The sequence below is a fragment of the Coenobita brevimanus genome, chromosome 103 (genome assembly GCF_032717465.1).
Source record: "Coenobita brevimanus isolate Jiangsu-jjx chromosome 103, ASM3271746v2, whole genome shotgun sequence".
Classification (NCBI taxonomy): domain Eukaryota; kingdom Metazoa; phylum Arthropoda; class Malacostraca; order Decapoda; family Coenobitidae; genus Coenobita; species Coenobita brevimanus.
Window position 1 is genome coordinate 30,943,246 of NC_137056.1, and position 18,588 is coordinate 30,961,833.

The 18,588-nt window shown below is 40.4% G+C and overlaps 1 protein-coding gene across 1 annotated transcript in view; it reads left to right on the forward strand.

Moving 5' to 3' along the window:
* The window catches only part of LOC145415664 (cytosolic carboxypeptidase 1-like), a 176,106-nt gene extending 173,313 nt beyond the window's left edge, over positions 1 to 2,793 (forward strand). The window contains exon 8 of the mRNA XM_080284879.1: positions 2,656 to 2,793. Within this exon, the coding sequence (XP_080141005.1) occupies positions 2,656 to 2,793 (138 nt within the window). The remainder of the gene's footprint in view (positions 1 to 2,655) is intronic.
* Positions 2,794 to 18,588: the final 15,795 nt, after the last annotated feature.

The following is an 18,588-nucleotide window of genomic DNA, read 5'->3' on the forward strand; positions in this document are numbered from 1 at the left end:
GTGGCTGAATCGGTAGAGAGGCGGCTTGCAGTCCTGATGGACCCAGGTTCGAATCCTGGCTGGGGCAGGGGACAGTTTAAGGATTTGAATTTCATTAAAAGCAGACTTTCCTGATCTACCAGATGACCCGCCGACATGTTGTAAAAATACCCCCGCTAATACCAATACACCAGTCCTGTATGAGACAGCCCTAGCATGTATTCAATATGGATGGTGGGTGTTAGCGCCGAAGTGGTGACATGTGGAGGTGTAGGAGGACTACTGGGCCTTGGGATAGGCTACTGCCCCCAAGATATAGGCCTTGAAGCCTTTGCCCAGAGTCGGACACATAAAAAGAAAAAAAAGAAAAGAAAAAAAAAAACTGAGGGATGTTTGTATAACCAAGTAGTTGAGTCACCTGATTAAATTAGTACCACCAATAGCATCCACACTTAAGGCTGATTTTGATGTTTTGTTGTTGTTGCTCAACCCCAGTCTGCCAGGTCCAACAGACCCATCAAATGCAGATTAGCAGCTGTCCTCGTGGGCTTGTCCCATAGATTTCCTGTGCTTAGTCTGGCATGTATAGTGCAGTGCTCCATTATGTGGGTTATGTTGTATGGCTCTGTTGTACAAAAGGGGCATGTGTCATCTGTGATTCCACCCAACCCCAATCAAAGCTGGTAAATGAGGAGGGTGGAGCAATGTCCTGATCAAAGCCTAGCAAGATGTATATGATCATTTCTATTTAAGGATATCTCTGATGGGTTGGTGTCAGGGTGGGGGGCTTATAGTACTGTATATTGTTCAATTTGAGACACTGCATAGCCTTGAGCTTGAAATAAGTACAGTATGTAGGTGTTTCATTATTGCTAGTGTTGGATGTGTGGAGGTGGGATGATGTTGAAGAGGGTTTGGTAATGTTTGTGTGGTATTTATTTTATGTGTCAGTTGTGTTGTGTGCCTCTGTCACATAACAACAGGGGTGTGATATGTTAGCACATGCTGCTGCCTGGAACTGATTGATCTCATGTCAGGATATTCTCTGACAGAGAGAACTTTTGTTTCAAAGTGTACATGAACTATGGGAGCAATTTTGGTGTAGCCAGTGATGATGCACAGAGCTTTGTTCTTTATGGTCTGCAAGGAGTTGTAGTGGATGTTAGATAGGATGGGGGCCCATGACAAGGAGGCATAGGGTATTTATTAATCTGATGTATTGTTTGCAGAGTAACGAGAGTGTTTCTTTTTCCGGCCCAAGGTCTGTCCCTGTTTTTGCCAAGAGTGCATTGAGTCTAGGGATGCTATGCCTTTTCGTGTCTTATATGTGGTCCATGAAAATGAGTCCAATGTCATACGTCGCTACTGAAGACAGTAACTAATGGCAGCTAGTAACCACCACCATTTGATAAGGCCAAGTTTTTAGTCACTCTAGTAGTTTCTCATTTTTACAATTGACTATTATGTGATTATTCACTCACACTGAGTCACCATCTCTCTTTACTGTATATTCTTTCAGACTTTGCTGCTTCCAGACATTTACAAAACTTTGAACCCACCTTCATGGATCATGTTCACTACTAGCAAGTGACACAGCATTATCAGCACACATCAGATTTAAAATATTCCCTCCCTCACCATTCATCAGCAGCTTGTTGGAGGAAAAATGTTGATGGCCACAAAATGAACCGGTGTGATACTGCTTTTAATTGCTTTGTTTCTTCATTGTAATGTACATTTTGCCCTGCAAAGAACCCTATAATTCTTAAGTTTCCTGTGAAGCAGTTGAGAAGCATGTGATACACTATAGATTTTCTCTGTGTATTTATATAGCTAAGTTAATGAGGGCAGAGCCACATATTCCATACTGTACTGTATGTTCACTTGCCATGGGCTTACTATTTTTAAACAGTTTAATGAGTGAGAGGATTATGCAGCATTACACACCAATAGCTGGTAATGGAATCAACTTTTCCTATACTGTTAAAGAATGGACAAAATCAGGAGTGATGTATGTGCTGAGACTTCATAGACATGCCAGACAATAAAGTCTGTAAGGAATTACATGCTTTTCTAGGCAGAAGTTGTTTGTGATATCAGGAATGTTGAACTATGTCATTTTTCCCCCCCCCATGATCTGTGCTGCCTGTAAGCACATTAGTCTCCTCTCAGGACAAAAGATTCGTGTATTGAGGGTCATGGAACCTAACTCCTTCTTTATCATATACATATTTTGCTTTCAGTGTTGGTAGTACAGGTACTACACATTGAAGACACTGTTGTATGAAGACTGCATCATAATTTAATGGAAGCAAGAATGATATTCTATTCCAGTTGGACTTTTTTTTTCTTTTTTCACAGCCTGTCAGTAAAAGAGTAGGACTGTTGTAGGATGTGTGTATTTCTTACCTGGTCACCCCCCCCCTCTCTCTCTCTCTTTCTCTCTCTCTCTCTCTTTCTCTCTCTCTCTCTCTCTCTCTCTCTCTCTCTCTCTCTCTCTTTACCCAGCATCCTAATGTTACCATTCCTACCCCTGGAATGTCAAATGTGTCCTCTTCCTCTTACATCTCTCCTCTCATTTCCTCCCCCTCATCCTCTTTACTTCTCACCCTCTCCTTTACATCTGTTTACCCAGCACCCTAATCCTGGCTCCCTATCCCCAGATTATCGAGTGAGGCATGTCCCCTTAGAGTCCTGTCAGAGAAGAGCCTGGGAGACTTCAGTGGAGAGGTGGCCTTCTGGAGTGCTGACCTCCCTGAAGATGACCTAGACTCCGATGATGACCTGGACCTTGACTTGTATGGCCCTATCTGAGCTGCCTGGCATAGGGAATGGCCAGATAACTGTGTGTGGGTCTGTTTATTATCCCTCTAAATTCATACACTGGCACTATTGTGGTAAAATGTTTGCCAACTCTTGCCTGTTGGCTGTGGTGATGGAAGGTGTTACATGAAATATATTTTTATAAGATAGCAGTGAAGCACACGGCAAAAGAGTATGAAAAGGAAGGATACCATACTCTTTGATATTCAGGGAAGAATGAAGAATATAGAAGGGAGGACAATGCTGATGGGGGATTGTGAGCAAACTTTCCCTTATGACAGTTCACTTGCAAGCCATAGTTTCCGCACACCCTCTTGTCCCACCTCTGGCTGGAGGAAAGTCATAGCCAGGGTTTCACAGCAAATGTTAAGCTGGTGGTTCAGAGCTTTTTTAAACTGCATGAGGAACAATTCAGGATCACATAATTGCTCATACAGTGTGAAATAGCTTTATTATTATTATTTTTTTTTCTAATGCAAGATACAAGGAACCAAAGGCTGGAACATCACAAGACTGTTCCCTCCAAGAAAAAGAAAAGAAAAGAAAGCCAAATTCAAAATTTGTTCATTGCTTTTTAAAAACTTGAGTGGAGAGGATGGTGGGTTGACAATTGGATGCTGAAAATGAGAGGTGTGAATGTATGAGGTAGTGTTGCAAGAAGCAAACTGAAAAAGATGTGAGACGAGGTCATAGAGAGAGATCTTAGGGATAAGGGACTGAATAGGGAGGCTGTCAGAGATCATGCAGCATGGAGAGTCACCATCAGGTGACCAAGCTGATGTATGCAAGCATGTTGGAGCCATTACAAACAATACGAGGTTATAGTCAGAAGGAAATACAGACAGAGGAAGACAGTTCCAGAGTCAGCTTGGTGCATATATGAATGACTGGGAATATTGGTTAACTCCTGCATGAGAGAGCTGGACAGAAAATGGTTGAGAGTTTGCTGCCAGATGGGTGCTGCACCACTTGTAATATAGGAGGGATGCAAGCAGAGAGTTCAGACCACTGAAGTAACAATAAAAAAGAGATAAAGATGCAACAGTGCAGCAGTGAGACAGAGGTTGAAAGAAGTCATTAAGAGGAGGAGAGTTAATGAGACAGAAAACCTTAAACTCCACCCTGCTGTGATGAGCTGTATGTGCGGAGCACCTCCCTCCGCACTAAAGTTGTACTCTACACAGGAACAAATACAGTACCTGTATAAAGCCAACGGTTGTGTGGATTTAAGAAGGCATGGAGTCAGTTTAGTACACCTAATCTCTTAGAGGTAGAGTTTGCAGGAGAGATACAGTAGTATGATTTTTCCATGATAAATACAGTACATGTATAAAGTCAACAGTTGTTTGGGATTGAAGAAGGCATGGAGTCAGCTTAGTACACCTAATCTCTTGGAGGTAGATTTTATGGGAGAGACACAGTAGTACGATTTTTCCTCCACGATAAATGCTGACAGAGTGAAACTCCAAGTATATTCAGAGTTGATGCAGGATTGAGTTGAATATTGTGAAATATTAACACTTGTGTGGAAGATTATCATTGTTGATAGATGTAGAGACTGAGTTTTGGATGCATTAAAAGCAACAAGGTTACTTATACCCCAGTCAGAGATATGAGCCTTGTCAGAAACTAGGTGTGCCATAGCTTCATCCTGTGTGTGTGTGTGTGTGTGTGTGTGTGTGTGTGTGTGTGTGTATTTACCTATTTGTATTTACCTATTTGTAGTGTACAGGAATTGAGCAATGCTCGTGTTGTCCTGTCTCCAAATCCACATTTATCAAGTCTACCTTTACACACATGAATGTTTTTCTCATGCACTACCTCTTCATCTAAGTTGTTCCAAATATTTATGTATTTACCTAATATACCTAATTGTGATATACACGGAATGTGCTGTACTCGTGGCTTTCCATCGCTGTTTCTCAATAAGTCAAATTTAGCTTTAAACTCGTTTAAATTTTTAGATTGGACAGTCTCTTTGTCCAGGCTATTCCATAAGTCTATACTTCTGTAAGGAAAGCTATATTTCTTGATATCCTTCAAGCAACTTGACTTTTTCAATTCATTCCGTGTCCTCTTGTTGCTGTCTTATCCCATACAAACAGATCTTCTTTGTCAATATTATCTACTCCCACCATGGTCCTGAACACTGCAATCATGTCTCCCCTCTTTCTCCTTTCCTCTAAGGAAGGCAAATCCAGCTTTTCCAGCCTCTCTCTGTATGACAGGCCTGCCAGACTGGGGACCATCTTGGTTGCTGTTCTTTGTATTCTCTCAATCTTGTTTATATCTTTCTTTTTGTGTGGGGACCACACTACCGCTGCATATTCTAAACTGGGGCGGATCATGGCCACTATCAATTTTTTCATCATCTCCTCATCCATATAATGAAATGCTACTCTTATGTTAGTCAAGAGTTTATAAGTCTCACCAACTATCTTGTTAATGTGCTTTTTCATGGTTGGACCAGCACTCCCAAATCTTTCTCTTCTCTCATTTTTGTGATTAATTCATTACCCAACAAATAATTCAGTGATGGCCTCCTGGTACTTTTACCCATTTCCAGTATTTTACATTTCTTTACATTAAATTTCATTTCCAACGTCCGGCTCCAATCATGTATCCTATCCAGATCCTCCTGCAGCACTTTACAATCCTCCTCAACCTCTACCTTCCTCAAGATCTTTACATCATCAGCAAACAGACTTGCATAATTGTTCACTCCATCTACCATATCATTTATGTAAATCAGGAACATTACTGGTGCCAACACTGAGCCTTGAGGGACTCCACTTGTTACTTCCCTCCATCCAGACATCCTATCCTTTATTACTGTCCTCATTTGTCTGTCTCTCAAAAAGTCTCTCATCCATTCCAGAAGTTTCCCCTTCAGTCCTCCTATATATTCTAGTTTCCACATTGGTCTCTTATGAGGTACCTTGTCAAAGGCCTTCTCTAAGTCTAAGTACACACAATCCACCCAACCATCTCTCTCCTGTACCACGTCAATCGCTCTTGAGTAAAAGCTCAACAAGTTAGAAACACGTGACCCACCAATTCTGAATCCAAACTGACATTCAGCCAAAATATTCATCTCTTCTAGATATTTTATCCATCTGTCTTTCAGGATTCTCTTGCACAATTTTGCGACCATGCTGGTTAGAGACACTGGTCTATAATTCAGAGGTTCTTCCCTGTTTCCTCCCTTATAAATTGGTACCACATTTGCCGTCTTCCATTCTTGTGGCACTTTCCCCTCTTCCAGAGAACAGACGATTAAACTGTGAATTTTATCCGCCAGTTGTTCTCTGCATTCCTTCAGTACCCAATTAGAAATTCCATCAGGTCCTGGGGCTTTCCTTACATCTTGAGTTTCCAGTAATTTATACACTTCCTATACCTCCACTTTTATATCTTTTATCACCGGTACATTTCTAGTCACTTCCTCCCCTTCCACAAACTCTTTTTCATTAGTGAAAACCGATTGGAAACATTTGTTCATTATTTCATCTTGCATTGCTGCATCTTTATAGACCTCTCCTTTTACTTTCAGTTTGGTGATTCCTTCCTTTTGTTTCAGTTTGCCATTAACAAATCTATAAAACAGTTTGGGTTCATCCTTGCATTTGTCTATTATACCTTTTTCAAAATTCCTTTCTTCTTCTCTACGTATTCTTGTGTATTCATTTCTAATTCTTTTATATTCTTCCTTTGTTCTGTTGTTACCTCTCATTATCCAATTGTTCCACGCCTTATCTCTCTCTTTTTTTTGCTATCATACACCTTCTATTAAACCACTCCTTTTTCCTGTTTTCTTTCCCTCTTACTCTTGGTACAAATTTTTCCACTCCCAAATTATAGAGGTCTAGAAGGATATCCCACTTCATCTGTATATCTCTTATTTCTCTGAATTTTCTCCAATCCGCATTTTCAAAAAAGTTTCTCAGTCCTGTAAAATTTGCTTTCCCAAAGTTGTATCTTCCCTGTCTATGAAACTCGTCTCTTGGCTGAACGTTCCCTATTATCATCTGGAACTCAGTGACCACATGATCACTTTTTCCTATAGGACAGAGATATTTCAGTGATTCTATTACATTGGGTTCTTTGGTAAACAGTAAATCTAACCTTGCTGGTGTGTCCTCACCTCGGAACCGTGTCTCTTCTTTGACCCATTGCGTCATCACATTATTCATTATTATATTTAATAACATATGCCCCACGAATCCTCGCCGCTTCCTGTGTACCATTCCTCCCAATTCACCTCTTTACAGTTAAAGTCACCCACCAAAATTATATTATTGCTTTTCTCAATTATTTTTTGTAAATAGCTAGCCATATCTGACAACATCTCCTGGTATTCGTCATCATTCCATGCTCTCGTCTTAGGGGGAACATACACTACCGCCATATCTCTCTTAACATTCTCTCCAGTTTCAAATTTCATATATATCACTTCAGCCCTGCCTTCTCCCATTTCCATGGTATCTACATTTATGTTGTTCTTCACTGCTATCATCACTCCTCCTTCTGTTTTTTCTTTTCTGTCTTTTCTCCACAGTTTGTATTTACCATCTCCCAAATGAACATCAATATCTTCTCGTAATTTGGTCTCTACAAAGCACATGACATCAGGTTCATGTTCTCTCAAGAAATCGTTAATTTCAAGCCTTGCCGATATTAAACCATCAACATTAGTATATATCACCTTCAAATTATCTTTGATGTTTTTTATACCCTCTTCTCTCCTACTCTCCGTCAGTACCACTTCCTCAACTTCTGGTCTTTCACAGCCATCCCCCTTAGTTTCCTTCACTTCTATTTCCTTAAATACCATTTCCTTACTTTCATATCCAATACTCTTCAAAAAAAAAGTATTACATTCTTCCTCTATCCTCTTATCATTTTTTTCCTTTACTTCTTCCTTCAATGATTTTAAAACTTTTATTTCTTCTTCATTCAAATTTTTTCTTATTATAATATTTTCCATCCCTGCCTCTTTGCTTAATTTCCAGGTCACTTTATGTATATCATCTACTACACTTTCTGCTGACAACTTGACTCTCATTGGTCTTGTTTCCCCTTTCTTGTAAGGCCCTGTTCTCCTTACTTCTTCAATTTCTTTTACCCACTTGTCTCCTTCGGGATCAATCTTGTCTGATATTCCTCTTACCAGGTTCGTGTCTTTCTCGAGTCTCACTGATCTAACCTTCTCTTCCTTCTCCCTGTTTCCAAATATTACCACGCATCTGTTCCTCTCTACAGTTTCTCTCACTATTTTCTCTTTTTTCTTCAGTATTTTCACTACATTTTCTTCCAATTTTATATATCTTGTTCATTTCTCTTTCTTCCTGGATGATTTCTCTTAAGCTGACCACTTCTTTCTGTTCTTCTTCTACATGTGCCCACCTTGCCTTATGCTCTTCCGATACACTGCTTACCTTCTCCGTTTTATTAGTACTCTCTTCTAGTTTTCTCCTCAATTCAATATTTTCACGCTTCAAATTTCTTATCTCTTCATTTGCCGTCTCATTAGACTGGATCAGACTCTGTATAGTAATCTCCGTATTCTCAGACACATCTTTTAACACTAGATTCTCCACTTTCTTTTCAAGTTCACTAATCCTCATAATCAATGTTTTAACCAGATCCATGACATTAGTATTTCTGTCAAATCCTGGAAATTCGTGTCCCTCAGTGTTTACATTTTCGGCCATGACTGAGGTTGGTTACAACTTACAGCACCAAAACAGCTGTTACCAAAAATACTACAAACATTCATGTATACTCTTGCCAATAAATCTTTACATTTTTGGTAGTCTTATTAACTTACAGTATTTTAAACTGAAAACAAGACAATAGGAGACAGGACAAGCATAATTCCTGAAAACTACTTAAGGTTTGCAGCAGTGGCTGAGCCTTGGCCTGGGAGCAGTCAAGAGACGTCCGTTCGCTGTGGCTGTTCGCTCGTGTGTGTGTGTAATTCACCGGGTCGGTCAGGATCACTTGATGGTCGTGATCGTCAGCTTTTACCCTCCCGGAAGGCAGCTGAGAGCTCATATAGTCCGATCTAAGGGCAAGGCTGTGACCTTCACACACGCACACACCCGTCCCCTTGCTCCAGGGGGACAGTAACCACCCACTTCGTCAGTGAAACTTTTTCGCAATCTGAGCGAGGCGCGAACTCCCGTCAACCAGTTGGCAAGCGAGAGCGTTACCACTGCACCAGCGTGTGTGTGTGTGTGTATGTGTGTGTGCATGCGTGTGTTTTTAAGTAGCTGCTGTGTTGGACAGTGTGAGAAACGAATGGAAAAACGAAGGGTGGAGTCATCAGCATAAGAGAGGATAGGGTCAGATGTACAGCTTAGAGGGTCATTGATGAATAGAAGGAAGACAATTGGTGACAGGACAGAACCCTTCGGAACACCATTTTTGATAGCTCCAGATGAAGATTGGTGGTTGTCTACAGCAGCAGCTATAGGATGACCAGAAAGGAAACTAAATATGATAGCACTGATAAAAGGATAGAAGCCATAATAGAGCAATTTAGATATTAAGAGATTTGTGCCAGCCTCAGTCAGAACCCTTTGAAATAGCAAGTGCAATGGCAGAGCCTTTGCTGAAGTCCCAACAGAAGGAATGACCACAAGTCTGAAAGGAAGATGAAAAGATTGCCAGTGAAGTGTGCGTGGCAGAACCTGTTCTGGCAATCAAAGAGGTTGTGATGGGAAAGTTGCTTTTAAAATTTTTTATCAAGAATAGACTTAAAAACTTTAAATAAGCAGGATTGTAAAGCCATTGGATGGTTGTTAGAGGACTGGGAATTGTCACCCTTCTTCGAGATGGTCTGAATAATGGCAGACTTCCATCAAGAAGGAAAGATACAAGCTGACACACAAAAGCTGAAGAGTTTATCTTGGCAGTGTGTAATCATAGAAGCACAGTTCTTGAGAACAATGGAAGTGACCCCATCAGGTCCATACACCATGTTAGTATTGATGCCAGCGAGGGCAGAAAGTACATCAACTGAAAAAATTTTAATGTCAGTTATGAGGAAGTCAGAGGGGGGAAGAGATGGAGGAGTAATCCCAGAATCATGTAAGGTGGAATTGAAGGAGAAAGTCTGAGGAAAGAGGAAAAAGAAGTGTGTGGTAATCGTAGGGTCATCTGTCTTTTTAGTGTAATAGGAAAAGTATACAGTAGGGTACTTATTGACAGAGGCAGGGAAATAACAGAGGAATTAGTTGGAGAAGAACAGGGAGGCTTTAGGAAGAGAAGAGGTTGTGTAGATCAGATATTCATTCTTAGATCTTTAGTGGAAAAGTGTCTAGAGAAGGGAAAGAAGTTTTATTCTGCCTTCATGGATTTGGAGAAAGAATATGACAGGGTAAATAGACAAGAATTGTGGACAGTATTAAGAATATATGGAGTAGATGGGAAGTTGTTGAATGCTATGAAAAGTATGTATGAGGGTGCTAAGGCTGCAGTGCATGTGGATAGTGAACTGAGTGAGTTTTTCTGTTTGAAAGTTGGGTCGAAACAGGAATGTGTCATGTCTCCATGGTTGTTCAGTATGTATATGGATGGGGTTATAAAAGAGGTACAAGGTAGGGCAGTGGATGTAGGAGTGGCCCTAATAAGAGAGGGCAGTGTTTGGAAACTCCCTGTACTCTTGTTTGCAGATGATACTGTGTTGTTAAATGAAGACGAAGGGGAGCTGCAAGGGGTTGGTGGATGAGTTTGGGAGAGTGTGTAAGAAACGGAATTTAAAAGTGAATTTAGGGAAGAGTAAAGTCATGGTCTTCGACAGAGGTGAAGTCAGTGAATGTACAGTGAAGTTGGATGATGAGGAAATGGAAAAATGTGGGTACATTTAAGTACTTGGGTAGTGTGATGAGTATGGATGGAAGTTTGGAGGGTGAAGTGCTTGAATGAGTACAACAAGGAAGAAAGGTTGCTGGTTCCGCGAAGGCAGTTATAAGAAACAGGGAAGTGAGCATGGAAGTGAAAAAGTTACTACATGACAGTATTGTGATACCAACTCTAACGTATGGAAGTGAAGCTTGGATGTTGTTGGAGGGACACAAGTCAAGAGTGAGAGCAGTGGAAATGAGTTATTGGAGAGAAGCCTGTGGAGTCACATGGAGAGACAGACTGACAAATGAGGATGTGAAGGAGCATTGTGGTGTGGATGTGATAGGAAGTATTAGGAGAAATACACTGAGGTGGTTTGGCCATGTGGAGAGGATGGAGAGTGATAGACTGATGAGGAGAGTGTATGTGGAGGGGGAGAGAGGGAATGGAAAGCCAAGGATGAGATGGAGGGATGGAGTGGAGAGGTATATGAGAGAGGGGGGTGTGAATTGGGAGCAGGGCAATGAAATGGCAGGGGACAGGATGACGTGGAGGCAATTAGTTTGTGGCCATCCTGTATAAGGAATTAAGGCATCTGGCAATAGATATCTGGCAATAGATAGATTGATAGATAGGTAAACATTATTCTTAGCGGAGTGAAGAACAGAATGCAGTCCTGGGCAAAAACATAAATGGAAATGAAATTCAGGAGTGGGTCAACACAGGTACCTTTCGTAGACCATTTTGTTGTGGGCAGCATTAGAACAAGCCTGATTTAGCTTTTGTGTGTGTGTGTGTGTGTGTGTGTGTGTGTGTGTGTGTGTGTGTGTGTGTGTGTGTGTGTGTGCTTTAGTCAAAGTGAAAGGAATTTATGCTTTCATGCCTGAGAGAATAACCTCTCTAATGCATGAGGTACACTCAGATGGCTCTCGGCCGTGGAAGCATTAACCATTCCAGGGAAAGCCAAAGAAGTATTGCCCAAGGGCCTTCCAATCAGGGCAGCCTCAAAGTGCCATAGATGCCACTTCCTGGGAGGGCTTGCGGGCCTTACTGGAATGATAGGACAGGTTAAGGTGATAAGGTTATGGCCGGAGAAGCCCAACAGATAGGCAGAAGGATTAGCTGTAATGAAAAGCTTGAGTTTGCTGGACTTCTCTGACACAGTCGGGGATATGGTTAAAGTGCTATACAAGGTGCTCTGGTCTTTTAAGATAGAAAAGATGTAGGCTTGTTCACCAGGTTGATCAGTGAATGGAGAGTAGAGCCAAAGGTGGTGGTGAACATTGAAATCACCTAGAATGGAGATTTCAGAGAAAGGAGATCTTGATAAAATGTGTTCTATCATACAAATAACATAGTCAAAGAATGTTTCCTAGTTGGTAGACTTAGGGGATAAATCTGCAGCACAGGTATATTTTGTCAGAAATTGACAGGATAGCTGAAGCTAGAGAGTAAAACATGCGGAGGATGTCAGTTTGGGAGCGCAAGAGCAAGATGTATAGTTGCATACATATATACAGTAACCACCTTTGCTTTGAACTGAGTATAGAGAAAGTAAGAGGATACAGAGAAGAGTTTGCTTAGGGGATAAATATGCAGCAATGTTATATTTAGTTAGAGATAGAGAGTAGAGAATTCGGAAGATTCAATTTCAGAAACACAAACAAGATATGCCGTTGCAGGCATGTACACAACAACCACATTTGGCTTTGAACAGAGTATAGAGAAAGTTCTAGGATACAGAGAAGGATTAGGTAGTGCTTGCCTCAGACAGCTGAGTCTCAGTGAGGAAGAAAAGGTGAGGTGTTCATCAGAGAGTAATTTGAGGTAAGATCACGAATGTTGCAGAGGTGAATAGAGAGAGTCAGAAAGTGGTTCCATGCATCTCGCTGGATCGTCACTAGGAGAGGGGTGGATGATGGGAGCATTTATAGCCCCCCAGACTCCAATGCTGGGTGTTGAGGTGTCATTTTAAAATTATTTTGAGACAGGAAGTGTGGTGTGTACTGTGTATGTGGTTTGGTGTAAACAGTTAGAGGATAATGTATAGGAAAGTTGCTGGCCTATTCCTCGTGTTATTGAAACACTGAGAGGATTCAGTAAAGGGGGATGGTCAGAAGCTGGTCCTGGGGGCTGGTGAAACGGGAGCTCCAGCTCTCCCTGTCACAAGCATTCCATCCATCTTGGGAGTACTGACCTGCTCCACTGATTTAAAGTCTTATCCCTTACATTACAAATATAAATTACCAACAGCAGATCTTCATTTTGTGTGAAATTCTGCCTGAGACTTCCTTTAAACCTGGGACAGAGGTGAAAAGTGAGCAGACTCTATGGCTCATGAGTGTGCATCAGTTACAGATGCTCTCATGATCTCTTATTTTCTTAACAATTCATTTGTCACATACATACTCATATTCCTTAGTCAGCATGCTTCTGTAATGATAAACATATCGTGTTGCAGCTGGCTTTCTTTGCACAGTGTATTTTGAAGTTAAGATATTCAGTTGCCCTATCCACTTAGATGTTATGCAGGTCATCTTCTGTTTTTCCTTTTATGTAATATTTTTTTTTCTACCTTTTGATGATATGATCACCTTACTGACTTTTTGTCTTTTGTCACCTCAGTGTTTTGGTGTTTTCTTTACAGTCACCATCTTGATCACTCCAGAATTGTTTTCTCCCTAGCCCGTTGAGTTAGAACCATAGAGTAGATACTGTAGTTGTTTTCGTAATGTTTGAGGTATGTAGTAAAATGTATTCAATGAAGAGGTGCTGAAAAGTTTCATAAAGTGATACAGTATATATTTTCAATATCACTTCTAGAACTGTTTGTACAGTATATAGAGGCTTTAGAAAAAATATATTCTAAATATAATAAGCCATGTAGACAGTATTTAAGGGATTGTGAATATTTAAGTAACATAGAATTTGTCATATTCATTAGTAGAAAATAGGATAGAATATTACAATACAACAATAAAGTACAGTAAGACCTCACTATAACGGACTAATTGGGGCCCAAGCCATTCTGAAAAAGGCAACATTCTGATAAAGGCGACATCCAGACTTCCCCCTCCTAACGCGGACTTTTTCTGATACTGTATATCAGATATTAGTCTGGATCACACCAACGGTTTTTAAACCGTTTTGACTACCATTGTAGTACTGTACTGTGTTATAACTTCACTACATTAATCAATTGGTATAATATATATAAACTACAGTACTGTACACTGATAAACATGTCTTTTATTTACGTTATTGTGGTGAACATAGCCGAAGTGGTCAGGCGGTCTGGACTGCTTCTGGCTTTATCGGACTTTTTCCAATATATAGGAATTTAGTCTGGTCGCTCCTCGATTCCAGTAAAAGTGAATTGTGGTCTATTGAAGTCCCTTATATCGAGGTTTTACTGTACTGTGTATAGCCTTTATCTGTCTTAAATACAGAGGGTTGGCACTGATGTCATCAACTTGGATTTGCTGCCATATTGAGAGTAAGTTAATGTGGGATTTTGCTGCCATATTGAGAGTAAATCAATGTAAACACTGAAATCATGATACACGGAGTATCCGACAAAATATCTACAGTATTTTTATCATAACAAACATGTAAGAGTTGATCCAGAGCTCCTGATACGTACAAGGATGAATTTCACCAAGAAGAGGAGTGTTATTCTGGAAAAACTAAAAGAAATGGTGAAGAAGTGACTGGAATATGCATCCTTGGATGTGCTACCCAAATATTGCTACCTGATATTTTTAGCAAGCCCTTAAATTGCTAATACAGTAATCTCAAAAGTTATATGAGTCTTGATGCTTTCAATCAGGTAATTTTGGGATGCATTAAAGATATGCAGTCACAACCAGTTACTGGGAAATGTATAGTGAAAGCAGTGGAACGTTAGCCTTCAGTATCAGTTGTTAATGTAACGGCTATTTGCATAAACAATAATGTGTGTACTCCATAAATTGGGAGAACAGTGTACAATGAGTATTTGCTGTTTGAAAAATCATATTCTCATCCTCTGTTAGCTTTCAGTTTGGTTCAGGGAAGTAAGCCATAGGTATCTCTTCTCCTCACTCAGTTTTAGCATTTGCTCCCTTCTTTTTAAAACATTTTCCACAACCTGTAGTGTTCTAAAGTGTTAACCTTGATCATGCCTGGCATGACAGCCATCCACATTGCAAGAACTTATCATTTTGCTAGATGTGAATGAAAGTTTATGTCACCATGGTGGAGGATTTCAGGTTTGATGATGTCACATGAAAACCCTCTGTGTCAGTGGTTCTCGACCTTTTTCAAGTCACATCTCCTTGTGCAGTTAGTCCACATATTCATACCCCCCCGCTCCAGAAACAATAAACTACCTTGCCATCATCCTACTCCAAAACTTTCATCTTGAATTATTGCTGTTGTTGTAGTTGTCGCCCAAGTCTCATCTGGATGTGAACCCAGTGAAATGCAGGCTGAAGTTACTCTGCTCCAGCAGTCCATTCCGCTTTTTGGAGAATGGGAAAATAGTTTAGAAAAGCGTGTATAACTGGGCACTGGAGCCATCCTGTTTGGTGTCACAACATTGAGGTGTCGCTGTACTGCAGCATACTCATTTAAAAATGAAAATAATGAATCCTGCTTGTGTATTTCATTGCTCACTTTGTAACTAAAACAGATTTATATAAGCAACTCGGTAGTGTGCAACACATTAAATATGGTATACAGTATACTGTATTTTGATACTGATTCTTTGCTGCTCATTTTGAATGCAAAGTCGTGTGCCAAAGAAGACAGTGCAGATCACAACAGCATTCACCTTGTTTCTGTACTTCATCTTGAGAATAAGCAGTGTGGAAAAAGCTTTCTCACAGAGGTCCTTGCTTCAGAACATCATTAGATTAAAAAGAAAAAAAAAAAAAAACATTGACACGAGTAATCAGTCACCAACAAATGCTCGTAAACATCACAATATGAGCATAAATGCCACTACATAGTCATCAACACCACCATGCTGGTCATAAATTAAATCCACTTCATGATTATTGTCATAAACATGACAACATGGTCATGAGCACCACCAGATAGTGATAAACACCATAACATGGCCATAACCATAAATACACCACATGGTCAAATATGACTCCCACAAAGTCATTGTCATAAGAGTTACATGATCATGGTCACAGATACCACCACATGGTCATGAAGCACCTCTAAATGGTCATAAACACCACCGTATGGTATAGAAAAAGTACCCAATAGTCAAACATCAACCAGTACAGCACACACATTCAGAATCTTTTCATTTGTCAAATAATTTCCTTCTTGTTACAAAACACAAACCAAATATCCTTCTTTCAACTTGCCAACATACCGGTAGTTATTAATGCCTACATTCACACAGTTGAACATAACTCAGTGAAAGAAAAAAAAATTTAGTTCCAGAGACTAGAAGCAGTCATCTGCTGACATGATGAGCAGTGGGCACTTGGAGCTAATGTACTGACTGAGAAGAGAAGTCAACTTTTTTATTTTCAAGCTTCAATTAATGGGATGCAACTCATCCTTTGATATAAGGCCTCCTGGTATTTTTACTTTTTTATTGAAAAAAATGAGAATAAAGAGGGGGGGAAAGCAGCATTGTGGACAAGGGACTGGGAGGGAAGGAAATGAGCTGAAGCAAGGAACCATGTGTCTCTCATATTCATATAATCTTGATTGGAAATATTTTTGTTTCTTTGTGTAGGAGAATCATAACTGTGGTCTTAGTGCCTCCTATTATTATTCGTAATGCTGAATTGATATACAGTACATTCTGTTAATACTTGGGTTCACCCTGCACATTTCAACTAATACTGTTGTGATTGAAAGTGGACCGGCTTTAGTGTTTTTGCCGAGTACACGGTGCTTGCATGTATGACACAGTACTGACATCATTGCATTGACATCATGGTGCAGTGTAATGGGTGCTTCTGAGCAGCATTTTGGGGGTTGGGGTTGGGGAGAGGCAGTGCCCAGGCTCTCACTCTCCAAGTTGTGCTCTGTTTGTCCGTTCTACCATGCCTCCTTCCATAGCCAAGAAATGGAAGATTATGCACAGCCAGTGAAAGAACATAAATACATTTACAGAGTCATAGGAGTGGAGAGGATAGTATTAATACCGTATTGGGAAAACTTTCAACATTTCTCAGTCTACCATGTGAGTAATTCTTAGAAACCAGGACAGTCTTATGCAGACTGTTAAAACTTCCAGTGCTTTGCAGCTGGGTGGTTGGTGCTGCTTAATGAAACCCTTAATAATCATGATGGAATATTATGTGGTGAGGAAGTATAGTAAGCAGATTCCCTTGTACTTGGCACACATCCACAAGGAAACCAAGCTGTTTTATTTGACTTGCTGTAGAAGACTGGGAATCAATGAATGTTCTTTCAAGACATCCAGTGGTTAGTTAACAAAGTTTCAACATCATGAGCATCTCAAGCATGTGAAGATGGATGGAGAGCAGTAGTCCAGGTAGTAATTGTAATTCCAGATTCATCTGAATGTGAACTCATTAGACTGCATGCTGAAACTGACCCCCTCATGCAGTCCACCAGCATCCTTTCAGGGGATAGGGAGGGAGCTGAAGAGCATTTGCATAACTAGGCAGTAGAGCCACCCAGCCATGTCAGTGCCACAGCACAAGGCACCCCACTCCAACACTGCATGGAGAGCAAGGATGTGCTGATAAAACTGCTACACAGTTGTTACCTGGAGTGTTGAAGCAGATCAAAGAGGAGAAGGGCTACACCAAGGACCAGATTTATAATCCAGATGAAACAGGGCTTCGATGGAAGTCGATGCCAAAACTGAGATACATAGCTAAGCAAATGAAACAAGTATGGGGCTGCATGATTTATAAGTTGCAGTTTACAGTGATGTTTTTGTTAATTTGTCAGGCAATCACAAAATGAAACTTGTTTTGTTCACACTTCATGGCACAAGATGCTGTTAGAACTTAAGGAACATGGATGACTGTGGTGTTTATTGGTATACCTCAGCAAATGGATGTATGAAGACTGATCTACTAAAAGTGGTTCAAGGAGCATTTTGTATCAGAAGTGGGAGCTAAGTGCAGAGAATTTGTGTTACCATTCAGATTCTTCCTCATAAGGACATTAGAGCCTCCTGTCACCCACTTCACCCAGCTAAACCTCACCAACAAGTGAAAGTTCTGTTATTACTCTATTGATGTTGCTAGTGCAACGACATAACGTGGCAATCATTGTCAAGAATTTCTGTCAAGTATGTATTTACCTAGTTTACCTACGGTAGTTATGATATACAGGAAATGAGCTACACTCTTGGGGTCCCAGCTCCATGTTGCAACCAAACATTGCCTTAAACTCATTCAGGTTTTTGGACTGAACAGCTTTGTCCAGGCTATTCCACAGGTCGGTGCATCTGTATGGAAAACTGTATTTCGTGATATCCTTCAAGCAACTTGTCTTTTTTAATTTCTTTCCATGTCCTCTTGTTGTTCCACCATCCCACACAAACAGATAATCTCTGTCAGTTTAGTCTACTCCCTTCATGACCCTGAACACTGCAATCATGTCACCCCTCTCTCTTCCTTCTTCTGAGGAAGGCAGACCCAGCTTTCCATCTTTCCTTGTACAATAGATCTGTCAGGCTAGGGACCATCTTGGTTGCTGTTCGTTGTATTCTTTCGATCTTGTTTATATCCTTTTATGTGGGGATCACACTGCTGTTGCATATTCTAACCTGGAACGGATCAGAGCCATTATCAATTTTTTCATCATTATTGAAATGCCACTCTTATGTCTCAAGAGCTTATATGTCTCTCTGACATTCTTTGTTTAACTACTCCTGCATCGCTGAACAAGTGGCGAAAAGGAACCCAGCCTATTGTGATTATGAAAATGAATACGTGAATG